The sequence below is a fragment of the Martes martes genome (genome assembly GCF_963455335.1).
Source record: "Martes martes genome assembly, chromosome: 18".
Classification (NCBI taxonomy): Eukaryota; Metazoa; Chordata; class Mammalia; order Carnivora; family Mustelidae; genus Martes; species Martes martes.
The window spans coordinates 11382547-11402671 of record NC_137906.1 but is presented as its reverse complement, the minus strand read 5'-3'; the positions used below and the strand labels follow the sequence as shown (position 1 = coordinate 11402671).

Genomic DNA, 20125 nt, shown 5'->3' with positions numbered 1-20125 from the left:
GTCGTCGGCCCGAAGTGAGTTTGTCCTGTAGGCCCAGAGCCGACTCACCGGGAACGGCGGCCCCGGGAGGCGGGGAGGAGCAGCCCCCGCCCCGGAGTCCTCGGGAACATCGGGGCAGCTCGGCGTGTCCCGACGGGGTAGGTTGTGCGTTTGTGGGTCTTGTGGGCGGCTGGACCTGGAGGGATGGGCGCTCCCCAGGTACTCGGGACTCGTGGGACTCACGTTTCCTGGGGGCGCAGGGAGTTCCCCTCTGCCTTCCACCCCGACACCCCTTGTTTCCCCGGTTCTCTGTCCAGTTCCAGACGGGTCTGTAAGTGCGCAGGAGCGTGTGCTGACCCCGCTGGGTTGTGCCTTGGGGCATCCCCCAGTGTAGGGCAGGACCAGTGTGCCAGGAGGAGTTGACGGGAGAAGATTGGGCCTGAGAAGAGAGGGGGCTTGTCCCACGTCGATGGGGTCCGGGGTGGGGGGCTTGCTCGCAGGACTCAGCTCTCGGACCTGGGTTCTGTCCTTGTTACATTTAAATCAAAATGAGTTTCTTAATAAAAGACCCTTTTGAGCGGCACTTTGCATTTTGTACAAATGATTTGAAGACAGCCAGGCCCGAGCACATCTTTTCCTCAGAGCACCCTCTTCTGTTCTTAAGTAGTTAAAAGGGGTGGTGAGAAGATAGAGGAGTGTAACAGACTTTGTTTTATGTGACATTTAATGATGGAGGATTATTTCAATAGGATTCAGGTTCTTTAGTTAAGGAACAACATACCAATTAGGTGGGAGTTACAAACAGGTGGGGAGTTACAGACAGGTGGGTGCGCCCTCATTCTTTTGGTCATTTCTGAAGATTTAAAGGGACAGCGTCACAGTTTATTTCATGGAGCTTTCTAGGAGAGTACTCCCCCCACTTCCTCGGTGGTCCAGATCTCACTTCGTTTCACTGCTTGTCTTGTCTTTCCCCAGGTCTGCCTCCGCTTTCACTGTCTTTCCTGTTTTTCCAAGATCGGCAGAAAATGAGTAAATCTTTGGTGAGTATTTCTGTGTATGTGTTTATTCCCCACTTGCACTTAGAGTAGACCTTAGGAGGTGAGTAGTTCAGACTTTAAAGTAGGAATGGGGAGATAAAAACAAAAAAGGGGGGGCGCCTGGGTGGCTCAGTGGGTTAAAGCCTCTGCCTTCGGCTCAGGTCATGATCTCAGCGTCCTGGGATCGAGCCCCGCATCGGGCTCTCTGCTCAGCGGGGAGCCTGCTTCCTCCTCTCTCTCTGCCTGCCTCTCTGCCTACTTGTGATCTCTGTCAAATAAATAAATAAAATCTTTAAAAAACAAAAAACAAAAAAGGTGTGGGCGGACAAAGAGTGGAGTGGTAGTGGGGCACCAAGCACGTCTGTCACGTTCATCTGTGTGGACAGCACGATCCTTCAGAGCCCTTAAAGCCAGAGTTCAGTTGACATTCGTTGCAAAAAGTGACAAATACCATTCAGTACTTGACTTACACTGACCTGCCAAAAAACAGTTTTGTTTTCTCCCGTGTCTTGTGATTTCTTTGGCCGGGTTGTTGTAATGGTGAACAGGCTTCCTGAGTGGCCATCCTCAAGCCGTGGCCATTGGTATCTCACTTGTGCCTCCTGGAGGCAAGGTATACTGTCCAGGGAGCACCCAGTGCATATAATTTCTCTGGTAACTAAAACATCGCCCCATAAATTCATCGTTTTTACTGCTCTAGTCAAGGGGAGGATGAGGGAGCTCTGGAGGAATGGCCTTTCCACCCTCCAGTGAGTCTTGCTAACTAGTTCTCTCTGATCATCTGTCTGGTTTGCATCTCAGACTGGGCGGTGACACCTCTGGGAGAGATTGCTGATTTCCCACTCACGTTGTATCTGAAACGGCATTTCCGGGTCTGCCCCTGTCCCTCTGGAACCTGACCCGGTAAAGGTTAAGCTGGGAGCCAGTCCTTGTGTTGGACCACTTGCCACCTTTCCTGTCTGCAGAGGCGGTCTGTTGGCATCTCTGACGAGTTTCTCCTGTCTCTTTGTGACTGCTTCCTCTGCCCTCTTCATGTGTTGTCATGTCCCCCCACCCGCTGACTTTTACACCTGGCAGACCTCCCCCTCACATCCCCTGAACCACTGGCTCTGTCTGTTCTCCCACGTGGACCAGATGCCGAGGCTTCCGGGGAGGGTGTCTCAAGTCACCTTAATAGACCCAGTAGATTCAAAAGTAATTATTTGCAGCCCCCCGACCTATGCCTTCTGCTCTCCTTCCCCGTCCTCTCTCGGTTCCATTGTCTAGCCTGTCACTCTGTCCCAAACAATGGGATTCATTCTCCTCTCTGTCTGCATCCTGTGTTACATTTGCATGTTCCTGTTGTTGTGTTCTAAGTGGCTTCTGTCCTTTCCCCTTCGTCTCCTCTATGCTGCCATTAAAAAAGTTCATTCTTTTCATCTGTGGACCATTATAGAAACTTCCTTTCTGTGCTCCTTTCCTCCACGGGCTCAAGTGTATTTTCCACGTTGAGCATTTCTCCAAAACTATGAATCACATAATTTTGTCCCCATGTGGAAAAAGCACTTCAGAGGCTCCCTGAGTGGCAGGAAAGGCAGGGCTGAGGTGGGCGGGGGCAGTCAAGGGGCCCGGCTTGTTCGTGAGACAACAGGCAGAGAAGGAACGCGGCCGGGGGTGTTCTAGCTGATCATAAGCCCCTACTGCGTTGGTGGGGTTGGGTTGGTTCTTTTCTGACCCCCCACCACTCAAGAGAATATTAAGTCGTTTATTGATTACACATGATAATGGGTGTTATACAAGCTTTAATCCGTCTATAGTTTTATCTGATACCATTATTCAGTTTAGATATATTACCTAGGATGTGCCAACAATCATATTAATAACCAAGCAAACTCCAGGACTTTGCTTGGGTAACCCTTTTAATGTGAACTCCAGGTCACAACACACTGTCAGTTCAACTCCACCAAGGTTTGGGGAGACCGCGGCTTCTGTGCCCAAGCAGGTCGCAAATAAATTTCGAATGGAACCTGGCATCATCCTGAAGAAATTTGAACTTCAAACTGTTGGGGTAGTGTACCAAGATGGCTTCAGAGTAGACTGACTTCACACAGCACATTTAAGAAAAAAAATACATTTATTCAGGGTCATGGTCAGACTATTACATTTAGCAGCATGGATGCAAAAAAAAAAATATTACGTTAAAATCCTTTGTTGGAATGCTTTACACTTTCCAAAGAGCAGAAATTAAAGTAACCCATTATACAGTTAGTCACAAATACAGTCCTGGAGTTGTTTGCCCATACACATGAGTATCATCTAACATATCTTCTTCGTAGTGGTGGCCCTGCCACCACTGTGCTTGGCTGAGTTCAGGAATCAGTTGTAACCTGTAGCTTCCTTGTTTCTCTGGCTCTCCTCTCCTGGTAAGCTTCGTTTACTGGCAGTAATTAAAACCTTCTGCTGGGGCACCTGGGTGGCTTAGTGTGTTAAGCCTCTGCCTTCGGCTCAGGTCATGATCTCAGGGTCCTGGGATCGAGCCCCACATCAGGCTCTCTGGTCAGAAGGGAGCCTGCTTCCCCCTCTCACTCTGCCTACCTACTTGTGATCTCTCTCTGTCAAATAAGTAAATAAAATCTTAAAGGAAAAACAAACAAAAATCTGCCACTGCGGTAGCTACTGCTGCTACTGGAACCACCATAGCCACCTTGGTTTCGTGGTTTGGCAAAGTATTGGCCTCCACCTCTGGGGCCAGAGCTTCTGCCTCCCAAATTTCCTCCTTTCTTGGGTCCAGAATTTGAGGATTGATTGTTGAAGTTGCCAAAATCATTATAGCTTCCACCACCTCCAGAGTTGCTTCCATTGTTACCAAATCTGGTCTAGCTATCCCCATTGCCACCCTGTCTACCACCACCTTGGCCGCCACCAAACCCACCTTGACCACCGAAGTTTCCTCCACAACCGTAGCTGTCATTCCCCCCCAAACCACCTCCCTGACCACCAGCAAAGTTTCCAGAACCACTTGGACCTCTTTGGCTGGCTGAAGCACTAGCCATCTCTTGCATTACATAGGCCTTTCCTTACTCCCCAGTTGTGGCTGTTCACGGTGTGGTATTTTTGAATGACAGTCTTGTCTGCAGAGTTCTGGTCATCAACTGTTACAAAAGCAAAACCCCTCTTTTTGCCACTGCCTCGGTCAGTGGTGATCTCCATCACTTCGCTTTTCCCATACTGTTCAAAATAATGTCTTAGATAATGATCTTCGGTGTCGTCTTTAATGCCACCAACAAAAATCTTTTTCCCAGTTACGTGGGCACCAGGTCTTTGAGAATCATCTCTTGAGACAGCCCTCTGGTTCCACAACTCTTCTGTCCACCTTGGGCGGCGTTGCGTTCATGGCTGCCTCCACCTTCTCCCCGGGGGAGTATGCGACAAACCCAGAGCCTCTGGGGTGCTTGGTGTTGGGATCTGTCATCACCACACAGTTCCCAGTGCTCAGAGTGGCTCCTCAGACTCTCATTGGTTGTTTCAAGGCTCAGACCTCCAATGAAGAGCTTCCGCAACCGTTCAGGCTCTTTGAGAGACTGTGACTTAGACATGACGGCGGTGGGAGGGAAACTTGAACAATGCTTACTCGGCGGCTCCCATGGGCAGAAAGGACTTGGGTTTGTTCTGAACCACAAGTGAGTTTTAAGTATATTTTCACGTTTGGATGCTTTCTTTTGTTTTGTTTTGTTTGTGGCTTTTATCTTAATCACATTTTTTACTCAAATTGACTTTCCTGACAGTTGATTTTTTGGGGCAGTCAAAAGGGATTATATAATCTGTGATGGGAGATATGAGTGGATGTGTATATGGAATACACATGGTATGTGTGTATATACACCCACACATCCAGAGTCTCTGTGAAAGTTGTATTCCTACCTGTAGTCCAGTGACTGATGGTTCCTTTTTTAAAAAATTTTTAAAAATTAATATACAGTGGGGCGCCTGGGTGGCTCAGTGGGTTAAAGCCTCTGCCTTCGGTTCAGGTCATGATCCCAGGGTCCTGGGATCGAGCCCCGCATGGGGCTCTCTGCTCCATGGGGAGCCTGCTTTCTCCTCTCTCTCTCTCTGCCTGCCTCTCTGCCTACTTGTGATCTCTGTCTGTCAAATAAATAAATAAAATTTAAAAAAATTAATATACGATGTATTGTTTCAGGGGTACAGGTCTGTGATTCATCAGTCTTACACAATTCACAGCGCTCACATACCCTCCCCAGTGTGCATCCCCCAGCCCCTCCACTCCAGCAACCGTCAGTTTGTTTCCTGAGATTAAGAGTCTCTTATGGCTTCTCTCTCTGGTTTCGTCTTGTTTCATCTTTCCCTCCTTTTCCCTATGATCTTCTGTCTTTTTTCTCAAATTCCTCATATCAATGAGATCATGTGATAATTGTCTTTCTCTAATTGACGTATTTTGCCTAGAATAATACCCTCTAGTTCCATCCCTGTCATTGCAAACGGCAAGATTTCTTTTTTTTAAGGCCGCATAGTACTCCATTGTAGATATATACCACATTTGCTTTATCCATTCATCTGTCAGTGGGCTTCTAGGTTCTTTCCACAGATTGGCTGTTGTGGACATTGCTGCTATAAACATTTGGGTACACATGCCCCTTTGGATCACTAAATTTCTGTCTTTGGAGTAAATACCCAGTAGAGCGATTGCTGGATCGTAGAGTAGCTCTATTTTCAACTTTTTGAGGAACCTCCATACTGTTTTCTAAAGTGGCTGCACCAGTTTGCATTCCCATCAACAGTGTAGGAGGATTCCCCTTCTCCGTGTCCTCGCCAACACCTGTCGTTTCCTGACTTGTTCATTTTAGCCATCCTGACTGGTGTGAGGTGGTATCTCACTGTGGTTTTGATTTGTGTTTCTCTGATGGCGAGTGATGTTGAGCACTTTTTCATGTGTCTGTTGGCCATCTGGATGTTTTCTTTGCAGAAATGTGTGCTCATGTCTTCTACCCATTTCTTGATTGGATTATTTGTTCTTTGGGTGTTGAGTTTGATAAGTTCTTTAGGGATTTTAGATACTAGCCATTTATCTGTCATTTGTGAATATCTTCTCCTGTTCTGTGGATTGTCTTTGGGTTTTTTTTTTCTTTTTTTGTCTTTGGTTTTGTTGACTGTTTCCTTTGCTATGCAAAAGCTTTTGATTTTGATGAAGTCCCAATAGTTCATTTTTGCCCATGCTTTCCTTGTCTTTGATGATGTTTCTTGGAAGAAGTTGCTGAGGCTGAGGTGGAAGAGGTTGCTGCCTGTGATTTCCTCAAGGATTTTGATGGATTCCTGCCTCACTTTGAGGTCTTTCATCCATTTTCAGTCTATTTTTGTGTGTGGTGTAAGGAAATGGCCCAGTTTCATTCTTCCACATGTGGCTGTCCAATTTTCCCAACACCATTTGTTGAAGAGACTGTCTTTTTTCCATTGGACATTCTTTCCTGCTTTGTTGAAGATTAATTGACCATAGAGTTGAGGGTCCATTTCTGGGCTCTCTATTCTGTTCCATTGATCTATGTGTCCGTTTTTGTGCCAGGACCATACTGTCTCGATGATTGAAACTTTGTAATAGAGCTTGAAGCCCAGAATTGTGATGCCACCAGTTTTGGTTTTCTTTCTCAACATTCCTCTGGCTATTTGGGGCCTTTCCTGGTTCCATATAAATTTTAGGATTATTTGTTCCATTTCTTTGAAAAAAATGGATGGTATTTTGATGGGGATTGCATTAAATGTGTGGATTGCTTTAGGTAGCATAGGCATTTTCACAATATTTGTTATTCCAATCCATGAGCATGGAACGTTTTTCCATTTCTTTGTGTCTTCCTCAGTTTCTTTCATGAGTACTTCATAGTTTTCTGAGTACTGATTCTTTGCCTCTTTGGTTAGGTTTATTCCTAGGAACATTATGGTTTTGGGTACAATTGTAAATGGGATCGACTCCTTAATTTCTCTTTCTTCTGTCTTGGTGTTGGTGTATAGAAATGTAACTGTTTTCTGTGCATTGATTTTATATCCTGACACTTCACTGAATTCCTGTATGAGTTCTAGGAGTTTGGGGTGGAGTCTTTGGGTTTTCCACATAAAGTAGTATCACATCATCTGCAGAGAGTGAGAGTTTGACTTCTTCTTTGCCAGTTCGGATGCCTTTTATTTCTTTTTGTTGTCTGATTGGTGAGGATAGGACTTCTAGTACTATGCTGGATAGCAGTGGTGATAGTGGACAGCCCTGCCGTGTTCCTGACCCTAGGGGAAAAGCTCTCAGTTTTTCCCCATTGAGAATGATATTTGCTGCGGGTTTTTCATAGATGGCTTTGATGGTACTGAGGTATGTACTCTCTATCCCTACACTTTGAAGAGTTTTGGTCAAGAAAGGATGCTGTACTTTGACAAGTGCATTTTCTGGATCTGTTGAGAGTTTCATATAGTTCTTGTTATTTCTTTTATTAAAGTATTGTATCACACTGATTGATTTGCAGATGTTGAACCAACCTTGCAGCCCAGGAATAAATCCCACTTGGTTGTGAATAATCCTTTTAATGTACTGTTGGATCCTATTGGCTAGTATTTTGGTGAGAATTTTTGCATCCATGTTTATCAGGGATGTTGGTCTGTAATTCTCTTTTTTGATGGAGTCTTTGTCTTGTTTTGGGATCAAAGTAATGCTGGCATCATAAAATGGGTTTGGAAGTTTTCCTTCCATTTCTGTTTTTTGGAAGTTTCAGGAGAATAGGTGTTATTTCTTCTTTAAATGCTTGGTGAACTTCCCCTGGGAAGCCATCTGGCCCTGGGCTCTCATTCGTTGGGAGATTTTTGATGACTGCTTCAATTTCCTTATGATTGTGGGTCTGCTCAGATTTTCTACTTTTTCTTAGTTTGGTTTTGGTAGTTTCTGCGTTTCTAGGAATGCATCCGTTTCTTCCAGATTGTTTCATTTGCTGGTATATAGTTGCTCATAGTATCTCCTTATAATTGTTTGTATTTTTTTCGGTGTTGGTTGTGATCTCTCCTCTTTCATTCATGATTTTAATAATTTGGGTGCTTTCTCTTTTCTTTTTGATAAGTCTGGCCGGGGGTTTATCAATCTTACTGATTCTTTCAAAGAACCAGCTTCTAGTTTCGTTGATCTGTTCTACTGTTCTTTTGGTTTCTATTTCATTGATTTCTGCTCTTATCTATACTGTAATTTCCCTTCTGCTGGGTTTAGGCTTTCTTTGCTGTTCTTTCTTCAGCTCCTTTAAGTGTAGGGTTAGGTTGTGTACTTGAGACCTTTCTTGTTTCTTGAGAAAGACTTGTATGACTATGTACTTTCCTCTCAGGACCACCTTTTCTGCATTCCAAAGATTTTGAACAGTTGTGTTTTCATTTTCATTTGTTTCCTTGAATTTTTTAAATTCTTTGATTTCCTGGTTGACCCATTCATTCTTTATTATGATGCTCTTTTTAGCCTCCATATATTTGAGTTCTTTCCAACTTTCCTCTTGTGGTTGAGTTCTAGTTTCAAAGCATTGTGGTCTGAAAATATGCAAGGAATGATCCCAAGCTTTTGGTACCAGTTGAGACCTGATTTGTGACCCAGGATGTGATCTGTTCTGGAGAATGTTCCACGTGCAGTAGAGAAGAATGTGTATTCTGTTGCTTTGGGATGGAATGTTCTGAATATATGTGTGATGTCCCTCTGGTCCAGTGTGTCATTTAAACCCTTTATTTCCTTGTTGATCTTTCCTTAGATGATCTGTCCGTTTCAGTGAGGGGGGTGTTAAAGTCCCCTACTCTTGTTTTATTATTGTCGATGTGTTTCTTTGATTTTGTTATTAATTGGCTTATTTATGTTAGGGGCATAGATATTTAAAATTGTTAGATATTCTTGTTGGACAGGCCCTTAATTTAAGTATGATATAATGTCCTTCCTCATCTCTTATTATAGACTTTAAAATTAAATTTGTCTGATATAAGGATTGCCACCCCAGTTTTCTTTTGATGTCCATTAGCATGGTAAATTGTTTTCCACCCTCTCACTCTGAATCTGGAGGTGTCTTTGGGTCTAAAATGAGTCTCTTGCAGACATCATTATCAATAGGTCTGTTTTTTTTTTTTTTTAACCATTCTGATAACCTGTGTCTTTTGATTGGGACATTTAGCCCATTTACATTCAAGGTAACTATTGAAAGATATGAATTTATTACCATTGTATTGCTTGTAAGGTGACTGTTACTGTATATTGTCTCTGTTCCTTTCTGGTCTATGTTACTTTTAGGCTCTCTCTTTGCTTAGAGGACTCCTTTCAATATTTCCTGTAGGGCTGGTTTGGTGTTTGCAAATTCTTTTAGTTTTGGTTGTCCTGGAAGCTTTTTATCTCTTCTATTTTCAGTGACAGCCTATCTGGATATAATATTCTTGGCTGCATATTTTTCTCGTTTAGTGCTCTGAATATATCATGCCAGTCCTTTCTGGCCTGCCAGGTCTCTGTGGATAGGTCTGCTGCCAATGTAATATTTCTACTGTAATATTGTATGTTACAGACCTCTTGTCCCAAGCTGCTTTAAGGATTTTCTCTTTGTCTCTGAGACTTTTAAGTTTTAGTATTAGATGACGGGGTGTTGACCTATTTTTACTGATTTTGAGAGGGATTCTCTGTGCCTCCTGGATTTTGATGCCTGTTTCCTTCTGCCAGTTAGGGAAATTCTTTGCTATAATTGGCTCCAGTATACCTTCCGTCCCTCTCTTTGTTCTTCTTCTGGGATCCTAATTGTTCTAATACTGTTTTGTTTTATGGTATCGCTTATCTCTGGAATTCTCCCCTCCTGATCCAGTAGTAGTTTATCTCTCTTTTTCTCAGCTTCCTTATTCTCCATCATTTGGTCTTCTGTATTACTAATTCGCTCTTCTGCCTTTTTTATCCTAGCAGCTGAAGCCTCCATTTTTTATCACATCTCATTAATAGCTTTCTGATTTTTGACTTGGTTACATTTTATTTTTCCAGAAAGGGATTCTCTAGTGTCTTCTGTGCTTTTTTGAGGCCCAACTAGTATCTTTGTAATCATCATTCTGAACTCTAGTTCCAACATCTTACTAATGTCTATGGTGATTGGCTCCCTGGCATTCAGTATTGGCTCCTGGTTTTTGTTTTTTTTTTTTTTGAGGTGAGTTTTTCCATTTTGTCATTTTGTCCAGGGAAGTATAGATGAACAAGAGAACAAAATGCTACAAGGTTAACAATGACCCCAGAAAAATATACACTAAACAAATCAGAAATGACCCAAAACTGGGGTCAGGGTGGGGAGGGGGAGGGAAAAAAAAAAAAGAACAATATGATCAGGCTGGTGAACAGAATACAGCCACACACTGGAGTTTGGGTGTATTTTGGTCTGTTAGAAGAAACTGCCTCCCAAAATTTGAAAGAAAGAAAAACTTACGTATATACAAAAATAAGGGTAAATATGATGAAGGGATGGAATTTTTGAAAAGGAATTGATAAGTTGGTTAAAAAGAAAAAAACAATTTAAAAAAAGAGAGGATTGTGATCTTGCGGGAGACTAAAATAAAGCTATTCATTAGATTTAGCGTATATTTTGGTCTGTTAGAAGAAACTGTATCGGGGCACCTGGGTGGCTCAGTGGGTTAAAGCCTCTGCCTTCGGCTTAGGTCATGGTCTCAGGGTCCTGGGATCGAGCCCACGTCAGGCTCTCTGCTCAGCAGGGAGGCTCTAAAAAAAGAAAAACTTATGTCTATATCAAAAAAAGAAAGTCTAAGTACAGTTAAGGGGTAGAATATCACTGTAAAAAAGAAAATTGAAAAAGATTTTTAAAAAGGAATTGATAAGATACTGGTTAAAATAAGAAACAAGAAAAATTTAAAAAAAATAGAAACAGAGAAAAGTAAAGAAAATTTTAAAAATTAACTTTGAAAGACTAAGAAACCCTGGGGAAAGAAGGCATGGATTCTGTGTGGTGTGTTCCCCTAGCGCTGGAGTTTTGCAGTTCTCATTGATTGGGAACTTGGTCTTGGCTGGATGTTCTTGCCGATCTCCGGCGGGAGGGGCCTATTGCGGTGATTCTCAAATGTCTTTGCCTGAGATGGAACTGCACTGCCATTGCCAGGGGCCAGATTAAGTCATCTGCTTGGGTTTGCTCTTCATAACTTTTGTTCCCTGAACGCTTGCCGTACAGCTTTGGAGGACAAGAGTGAAAATGGCAGCCTCCCAATCTCCGGCCCAGGAGGAGCGGAGAGCTTGAGCCTGGGGGGGACCCCCATCCTCAGTGCGCCTGCAGAGGAAAGCAGTCCATTACTCCTGTCCTCCTGGTTTCTGGCCACACTCCATGCTTACCCGGCCTGTGACCGAGCATTTCTGTCTCTGGCACATGACCCCATTTGGAGTCTCCAATCCCAGCAGGTTCCTGCAGCATGCTCCTGCACTGCTCCTCCTGGTGGAGGAAGGGGTGGGGTCTCCCCAGATCTGCCACTTGTTGGGTCCCTGCTTGAAGAGTAGTGGCCAGAATGTGCTGCAGATCGCGGTTTATGGTAACCCTGAGCCAAGAGTCCACTCCTCTGCTCTGACTTTCCAGACGGTTTCCCGGCTCTGATACCGGGAAGCTCTGCCACACTTAGTACCCCCCAGTCTCTGTGACCCCGAGGGTCCTGAAACCACACTGTCCCAGCCAGGGTTCCACCCCCCGCTTAGCCAGTGGAGCGATGTCCCTCAGTGGAGCAGACGCTTAAAAGTTCTGATTTTGTGCCCCACTGTTCTGCTGGGAGCCGGCCCCTCCCCACCATGGTCTATCTTCCCATATATTGCCTCGGATTCACATCTCTGCACATCCTGCCTTCCAGAAAGTGGGTCACTTTTCTGTTTATAGAATTGCTGCTATTCTTTTCTTCAATCTCCTGTTAAGTTTGTACGTGTTCAGAATGATTTGACAACTATCCAGCTGAATTCCTGGGACCAGACAAAATTTAGATCTCCTACTCCTGCGCCATCTTGTTCCCCATAGCACTATCTTCCTTCTTCCCCCTTTTCTCCCTCAATATCTTTGCCTTGTTTCTTGCTTGAAGACGCAAGCTCAGGGTTCACTTTGTCTTCTTTTTTTTCCTACATGAAAAATAACTTACACTTGGGGCCCCTGGGTGGCTCAGTGGGTTAAGCCTCTGCCTTCGGCTCAGGTCATGATCTCAGGGTCCTGGGATCGAGCCCCGCGTCTTCAGTTGTCATGGTCTCTGCGTAACCCGCTTTCCACACCCTCTTCTAGGTAACTGTTGCCGTCGCTAAACAGCGTGAGCTCTGGATTCTTCATGGCTTGATCCCTGATCTGGACAGCTTGTGTAGGCTTCATCGGTTACCTCAGAGCAGTCATGGTCTGGTTCCCCCTCTTCCATGCAGTGAAAGGTTGCTGGGTTATAATGTCCTTACTATTTCGAGGGTGACCCGTAGTTTTTTGCAGAGGAGCCCTTGGTATTGTGCTAGCCAAGGTTTGTTTTCATGTGTCTTCATGAGGGCGCAACTTCATGAGGGACCTTGACATTAAATTCTTGCCCCAGAGTGTGCTTGCCTGCCTCCTTAATAAGTAGGACTGTGGCTGTTAGTGCCCTGAGGCACAGTGGCCATCCTGCCATGGAGTCCAGTTTCTTTGACGGATACACGACTGGCCATTGCCAGGGCCCAGCAGTCCGGGTGAGTACCCAGAGCGCTATCTTTTCTTTTTTATGTAGGGGCCCGATTTGGGGCTAGTCCAGGTGGGTTATCTTCAGCCCATCTTGAAGAGAAGGCGAGCCTCAACTCTGGCAGGCTGCTCAGTTGGGCCTGGTCATGGAAGAGTCTCCATTCTTCTTCCCTCGGCGTGGTAATTGCTAGTACCAGAGAGGTGGTCGGTGGTGGAGAAAGGTTGATAATACATCATGGAACGGCTGGATTGGACTGTTCTGTCTTTACTGTGCCTCTCGGGTTCCCGTGTCTCTCGTAGCAGCATTTGGAGGGCACTTGTGCCTGGCCTGGGGTGCACCTGACTGCTGGTCCTGGAAAAAGTGGATCCTCTGGGCCTAAGACACTGGGGAGACTGATGGTGGTGGAGTGTCTGGAACTGTGTCGGATCAGGTGTGGACGGCCTTGGGGATGCATACCGAGGGGGCAGGATCGGTTTATCCTCAAGATCTCCAGCTAGGATCTTTGGAGGCTGGGGCTTCTGTTGGTCTTTTTGGGCCTTTTGGGTGACGTGATTTAAGACTCTGGCCTATCCCTGCCTATTGCAAGCAGATCACACCCAGAGGGTAGAGTCTGGGCAATTCCTAGCTGGGAGTCAATGTACGAAAACTGGTCGGGGTGTCCTGGCTCTCCTATTACAACTCGCCACACCCAACGAACCTTAGGACACCCAGTATCCCTTCTGAAGTCCATCCGACATTAAAGCTGTGCCATTCTAACTCACATTGTGTTTTTAATTTGCCAGGATGCATCTTACTCGATACTCCTCTGAAAACCCCTTCTTGAAATGTTGATCATACAGTCTAGGACCATAGGTTTACCCTGCCCTGATCCCATAGTGATGTCCCCATGTGCGGTGGCACAGAGACAAAGGGTGGGTGTCCCTCCAGAGGAGAGACCAGTCAGATGCCCACCTGTTTGCCCTCCCGGAGGAGACTTGGGTGCCTCTTAGCCGTACCAAGTCCTTATTAACCCCGGACTAGTGCCCCGAAGGGCTCACCATAGAGCCTATGAGGTCACCACGGAAACAGGTTGGGTCCTACTCAGACTCTGTAATCTCAAGACCGTGGAGCCACAGAATCAGTCCACCTGACAAGCCAGGTCAAACCGCACATTTACTCCCCCATTCGCACCAAAGTTATTACAGTTCCTTCCGTCTTGGGAGGCCCTGACCTGTGGAATTCCTTTTGGAAATTCCTTTCTGATCCCCCTTCCGGGAGGTTTCTGACCTGCGGGACCTGCCCCCAGGAGGCCCTACCTGTGAGACGTCTGAGAGGTCTCTGGGAGGTGATCCGTCTCCCCTTCCACCCTGACGGATGGGCCAGACTGGTGCTGGAGCCCCAGGCCTTACTGGAATCTGACGTCGGGACCAGGTCCTCACCTGCCAAGTCTCCTTGAGTCTGGTGGGAACAGCGGAGCAGGGCCTGTCCGAGGCGACTGGGTGGGAGACTGCCAAAGTTTTCGAAGGGCAGACCTTCTCCATTATGACCCCTCATTTTTGTCACTGCCCCACCGTTGCCCTCACACCAGTGGCAGCAATGGGCCAGCGCGGTTGGGTTTCCCAGTCAGGGAACCAAATGTTGTGGAACCTGGACTGGATATTGGCCAAAGAGCCATGCAGCACTCAGAGACCTTGGAGGATCAGAGGTTTATGTAACCCTGGCGGGCTCAGAGGACAGTAATCTGCCAAGGTCTGAGTCCCAAACACAAACAAAGGGGGTAGTTTATACATTTTTACTTCCGTATCTGTGGCACTGTTACGGCCGCGGCCAGTGGGGGCGGGGGGGGGACCGGAATGGCCCTGGGGCCGGGACTGGGATCCGCCGCTGGATTGGTTGGCCACCTCAGAACACAGATTTCCCTTATCACTTTTAATGTGTAGACTTACTTTTTAAAAAAATATATTTATTTATTTGAGAGAGAGGGAGCTCGAGAAGGGGGGAGGTCAGAGAGGGAAGCAGAGTCTCTGCTGAGCAGGGAACCCGATGTGGGACTCGATCCTGGAACTCCAGGTTCATGACCTGAGCTGAAGGCAGACGCTTAACTAACCAAGCCACCAGGTGCCCTGCGTAGACTTATTTTTGAGAGCAGTGTAAGTTTATAGAATAATTAAGTGGTTAGTACAGAGGTGCTGTCAACCCCTCCTAGTCTCTGTTCCTCCTGTTGTAAACGTCTTAGGTCCATGTGGTTCGTTGTTTCGATGGATGGTCAGTAGTGATAGGTGATTATGTGAAGCCTGTAGTTGATGTTAGAGGTCTCGCCTTGTGTTGTGTCGTTCAGGCCTTGACATCTGGATAGTGCACGTGTCTGCTGTGACAGTATCATATGGACCACGTTTACTGCCCTGAAAGTTCCCTGGGCACCACCTGTTCATCCCTCCCTCCCCCAGTCCCTGACAACCACCCGTCTTTGCACTGTGTGTATAGTTTTGGCCTTCCCAGAATGCCCATGAACAACATGGGCCTGATCTCTGGGTTCACTTATATGTGGATTTTCTTCAGTAAGTACAGACTGGCACCATAAAGGTATTTTCCTAACATTCCGCACACCCCCACCTCCTGCTTTACTGTATTGTAACAATACAACTTATCATACACATAACATACAGAACATGTGTTAATCAACGGCATGTAAGGCTTCTGGTCAGCAGGATACTGTAAGTTTGGGGGTGGTTCATAAGTTTTATGCGGACTTTCAGCTGTGAGGGTCAATGTCCCTAACACCCACATTGTTCAAGGGAATCACATAGCCTGTAGCTTTTTCAGTTCCGGTTTTTGTGTGAAGTGCCTGCTCATGCCAGGCTTTCTGTCACAATGCTGTTTTGTTTCGGTTTTCTTAATTGACTTACAAAATAGTCTTTTTTTTTTTTAAGATTTTATTTATTTATTTGACAGAGATCACAAGTAGGCAGGCAGGCAGAGAGTGGGGGGGGGGGGGAGGCAGGCTTCCCGCTGAGCAGAGAGCCCGAAGTGGGGCTCAATCCCAGGACCCTGGGATCATGACCCGAGCCGAAGGCAGAGGCTTTTTTTTTTTTTTTTTTAAATAAATATATAATGTATTTTTATCCCCAGGGGCGAAGGCAGAGGCTTTAACCCACTGAGCCACCCGGGCGCCCCAACTTACAAAATAGTTTTAAACCTTTATATGTGTTTCCTGTTTGGATCACGTCAGTAAACATTTTCTTCCAGGCTTCTTAATATTTTTACTTTATTTTCCAGCATTACCATTTCATTCTTTTTTTGTCTTTTTGAAGATTTCATTTATTTATTTGACAGAGACAGTAAGAGAGGGAACACAAGCAGGGGGAAGCTAGAGAGGGAGAAGCAGACTCTGCTGAGCAGGAGCCCGATGCAGAGCTCGATCCCAGGAGCCTGGGATCATGACCTGAGCTGAAGGCAGACGCTTAACCGACTGAGCCACCCAGGCGCCCCTACCACTTCATTCTTTAATGTTTTCATTTTGACCAGTTGAATACTGCACATTTTTAAGATTTCTCAGAATGAGCACGATTGTGTGGGTCGGAGTCCTCAGCCAGTGCCGGAGCCACAGTCTCGCTCATGGGCCTCGGGTGGGGGCAAGTGGGTGGAGTTCACGGTCTCGGGCTTCCCTCTCGTTTCTGCGCTTCTGTTTTCCTCTGCTGGCTCTGGGGGATGGTCATGGTTGCTCTCCTTGGGTGGGCCACATTGTGGCGTTCTGACTTCGCAGCTCTGGAGGCCTTGGATGTCTGAGAATGTGCTTTCTCCTGCGAGTTCCGGAGGACTCTGGCTCGGTGGGGCCTGTGGACTGCGGGCTTCGGGCCCCAGTGGGGTGTGTTTGGGACCCCGGAGGTGGCTGTGGCACACAGAGCCCTTTGTTAGAGTCCCTTTGCACATGACTTTTTGTCTACACCCCTCCGAGGGCCTTGCCGCCTCTCAGCATTTACTGCCTCGATGCAACAGCTGGGGAGAGAATGACATGGTCTGCATCCTAAGCCCTCAGACAGTGGCACAGGCAGAGGTGCTCACATAGTATTCTCGCTCACGCGTCCAGTGGTCTGGCTTGTGTGAAAATGCGTAGCCGGCTCGGAGTTCTTGACTCTGAAGTGGTCTCTGAAACATTGTACTGAGTGCTCTTTTAACACATCAAGGGTTGTTCCCTTTTGAAACTCACCTAAAATCCTTAAATATCTGCAGTTCTGGCTAGTTTCTTAATTTGTTAACCAGGTTTTATGAAACCCATTTTCTTCAAGTTTCAAAAGCTTCTGAAGCTGCTTTCTTAAAGTCAGAGAAAGAACAATATGGTTTTCTCCTCTCTCTGCATGTAATCATGGACTTGGGCAAGCTACTCAGACCCATCAGGAAAGAGAGAATCAGTTTGGAGCATTCACAATAATGCTGGTTGTAAGCATGTACTTCATGTGCATTACAAACAACAAAAACTATCATTTTTTTTCCTTAATATGTATTTTTCTTAATAAGGCAAAAATGCAAGCATTAAAAATTCCCTGCAAATTGTACGTTTTGTGAAATTAGAGATGGCAAAACCAGAAGTTAAGATGTACATTGTTCTACTTAGCTTTAGAACTAAACTACTTCCTGTTTCCATCCCTTGCTCTCTTGGTTTTGGTAATGACTTTTAACACATGAACTTGTGGGCGCCGGTCTTCATCAGGGTGGCTGCAGTCTTGGCTGGAGATGTCTGAGTGGAGGATGGATACAGCTTCTGGAAGACCTGCTCGCTGTTGCTCCCCTAGGCCGTCTGCTCACAGGCCAGGCCGGGGAAGTTCTGCACACACTGGTCTGGATTGGGTATTAACCACTTTTAATACCACTCTGTGCCCCGGAGCACAGTGCTCAGTGCTCTGAGCCCAGCACCTTTACCCTTCCCAGGCCAGCAAAGCATGGTCCCCAGACGTCCCCACACCTGGAGCTTGGGAGAATAACAGGGTCAGGTGACTAGGCATCTCGGAGAATCTTGCCAGTGGGATGCATCCTGCACTCTTTGATTGTTCCACATGAAAAAACATAGCTTTTCGGTCAACGTCTGGAGTTTGTGTTCTTCTCACATGGCCCCTGAGTATGACACAGCCTTTCCCTTCACTGCTGTCCACACCACTCTTTACTCCGTGTTTTGTCGGAAACCCTGGGGCCTTTTTCTTTTTCTTTCTTTCTTTTTTCTTTTAATTAACATATAATGTAGTATTTGCCCCAGGGGTACAGGTCTGTGGATCATTAGGCTTACACATTTCATAGCACTCACCATAGCACATACCCTCCCCAGTGTCCATAACCCAGCCACACTGTCCCTACCCCCACACCCCTCAGCAACCCTCAGTTTGTTTCGTGAGATTAAGAATCTCTTTTATGGTTTGTCTCCAGCCCGATCCCATCTTGTTTTACTTTTTCCTTCCTTACCCTCACAACTCCCCACCCTGCCTCTCAAATTCCTTATATCAGAGAGATCATATGATAATTGTCTTTCTCTGCTAAGCGTCATACCCTCTAGTTCCATCCACATCGTTGCAAAATGCAAGATTTGGTTTCTTTTGATGGCTGCATAGTATTCGTGTGTGTGTGTGTGTGTGTGTGTGTGTGTGTGTATGTGTGTATGTGTATAGACACTCCATATCTTCTTTATCCGTTCATCTGTTGATGGACATCTAGGTTCTTTCCATAGTTTGGCTATTGTGGACATTGCTGCTATAAACATTTGGGTGCATGTGCCCCTTCGGATCACTACATTTGTATCCTTAGAGTAAATACCCAGTAGTGCAATTGGTGGGTCGTAGGGTAGCTCTGTTTTCAACTTTTTGAGGAACCTCCATATTGTTCTCCAGAGTAGTTGCACCAGCTTGCATTCCCACCAACAGTGTAAGAGGTTTCCCCTTTCTCCGCATCCTCGCCAACACATGTCATTTCCTGACTTTTTCATTTTGGCCATTCTGACCGATGTGAGGTGGTATCTCACTGTGGTTTTGATTTGTATTTCCCTGATGCCAAGTGATGTTGAGCACTTTTTCATGTGTCTTTTGGCCATCTGGATGTCTTCTTTGCTGAAATGTTTGTTCATGTCCTCTGCCCATTTCTTGATTGGGTTTTTTGTTCTTTGCGTGTTGAGTTGGATAAGTTCTTTACAGATTTTGGATACTAGCCCTTTATCTGGTATGTCATTTGCAAATATCTTCTTCCATTCTGTGGATTGTCTTTGGTTTTGTTGACTGTTTCCTTTGCTGTGCAGAAGCTTTTTGTATTGATGAAGTCCCAATAGTTCATTTTTGCCCATGCTTCCCTTGCCTTTGGATGTTTCTAGGAAGAAGTTGCTGCAGCTAAGGTTGAAGAGGTTGCTGCCTGTGTTTTTTTTGTTTGTTTGTTTGCTTGTTTTTTTAAAGATTCTATCTATTCATTTCACAGACAGAGAGATCACAAGTGGATGAGAGGCAGGCAGAGAGAGAGGGAGAAGCAAGCTCCCCGCTGAGCAGAGAGCCCGATGTGGGGCTCGATCTCAGGACCCTGAGATCATGACCCGAGCTGAAGGCAGAGGCTTAACCCACTGAGCCACCCAGGCGCCCCAACCTGTGTTTTCCTCAAGGATTTTGATGGATTCCTTTCTCACATTGAGGTCTTTCATCCATTTTCAGTCTATTTTTGTGTGTGGTGTAAGGAAATAGTCCAGTTTCATTCTTCCGCATGTGGCTGTCCAGTTTTCCCAACACCATTTCTTGAAGAGCCTATCTTTTTTCCACTGGACATTCTTTCCTGCTTTGTTGAAGATCAGTTGACCATAGAGTTGAGGGTCCATTTCTGGGCTCTCTATTCTGTTCCATTGATCTTTGTGTCTGTTTTTGTGCCAATACCATACTGTCTTGATGATGACAGCTTTGTAATAGAGCTTGAAGTCTGGAATTGATGATGCCACCAACTTTGGTTTCCTTCAATCCTTGCTTCAATTTCCTTGCTGGTTATGGGTCTGTTCAGGTTCTCTATTTCTTCCTGGTTCAGTTTTGGTAGTTTATATGCCTCTAGGAATGCATCCATTTCTTCCAGATTGTCAAATTTGCTGGCATATAGTTGTTCATAATATGTTCTTATACTTGTTTGCATTTCTGTGGTGTTGGTTGTGATCTCTGCTTTTTCATTCATGATTTTATTAATTTGAGTCCTTTCTCTTCTTTTTGATAAGTCTGGCCAGGGGGGTTTCAGTCTTATTAATTCTTTCAAAGAACCAGCTCCTGCTTTCGTTGATTTGTTACACTGTTCTTTTGGTTTCTATTTCATTGATTTCTGCTCTGATCTTTGTTGTAATTTCTCTTCTCCTGCTGGGTTTAGGCTTTCTTTACTCTTCTTTCTCTAGCTCCTTTAGGTGTAGGGTTAGGTTGTGTACTTGATACCTTTCTTGTTTCTTGAGAAAGGCTTGTATTGGT

General features: G+C 45.5%; 1 protein-coding gene and 1 pseudogene across 2 annotated transcripts in view; one reads left to right on the top strand and one right to left on the bottom strand.

Annotated features, from left to right (window-relative positions):
• ZNF12 (zinc finger protein 12) overlaps positions 1–20125 on the top strand; it is a 34510-nt gene continuing 14385 nt past the window's right edge. The window contains exons 1-2 of the mRNA XM_080830132.1: positions 1–137; positions 955–1019. Of these exons, the coding sequence (XP_080686258.1) occupies positions 1005–1019 (15 nt within the window). The 5' untranslated portion in view covers positions 1–137; positions 955–1004. The remainder of the gene's footprint in view (positions 138–954; positions 1020–20125) is intronic.
• On the bottom strand, positions 3611–4591 carry LOC308359372 (heterogeneous nuclear ribonucleoprotein A1-like; annotated as a pseudogene). The gene has a single exon. The product of its transcript is annotated as a heterogeneous nuclear ribonucleoprotein A1-like (transcript).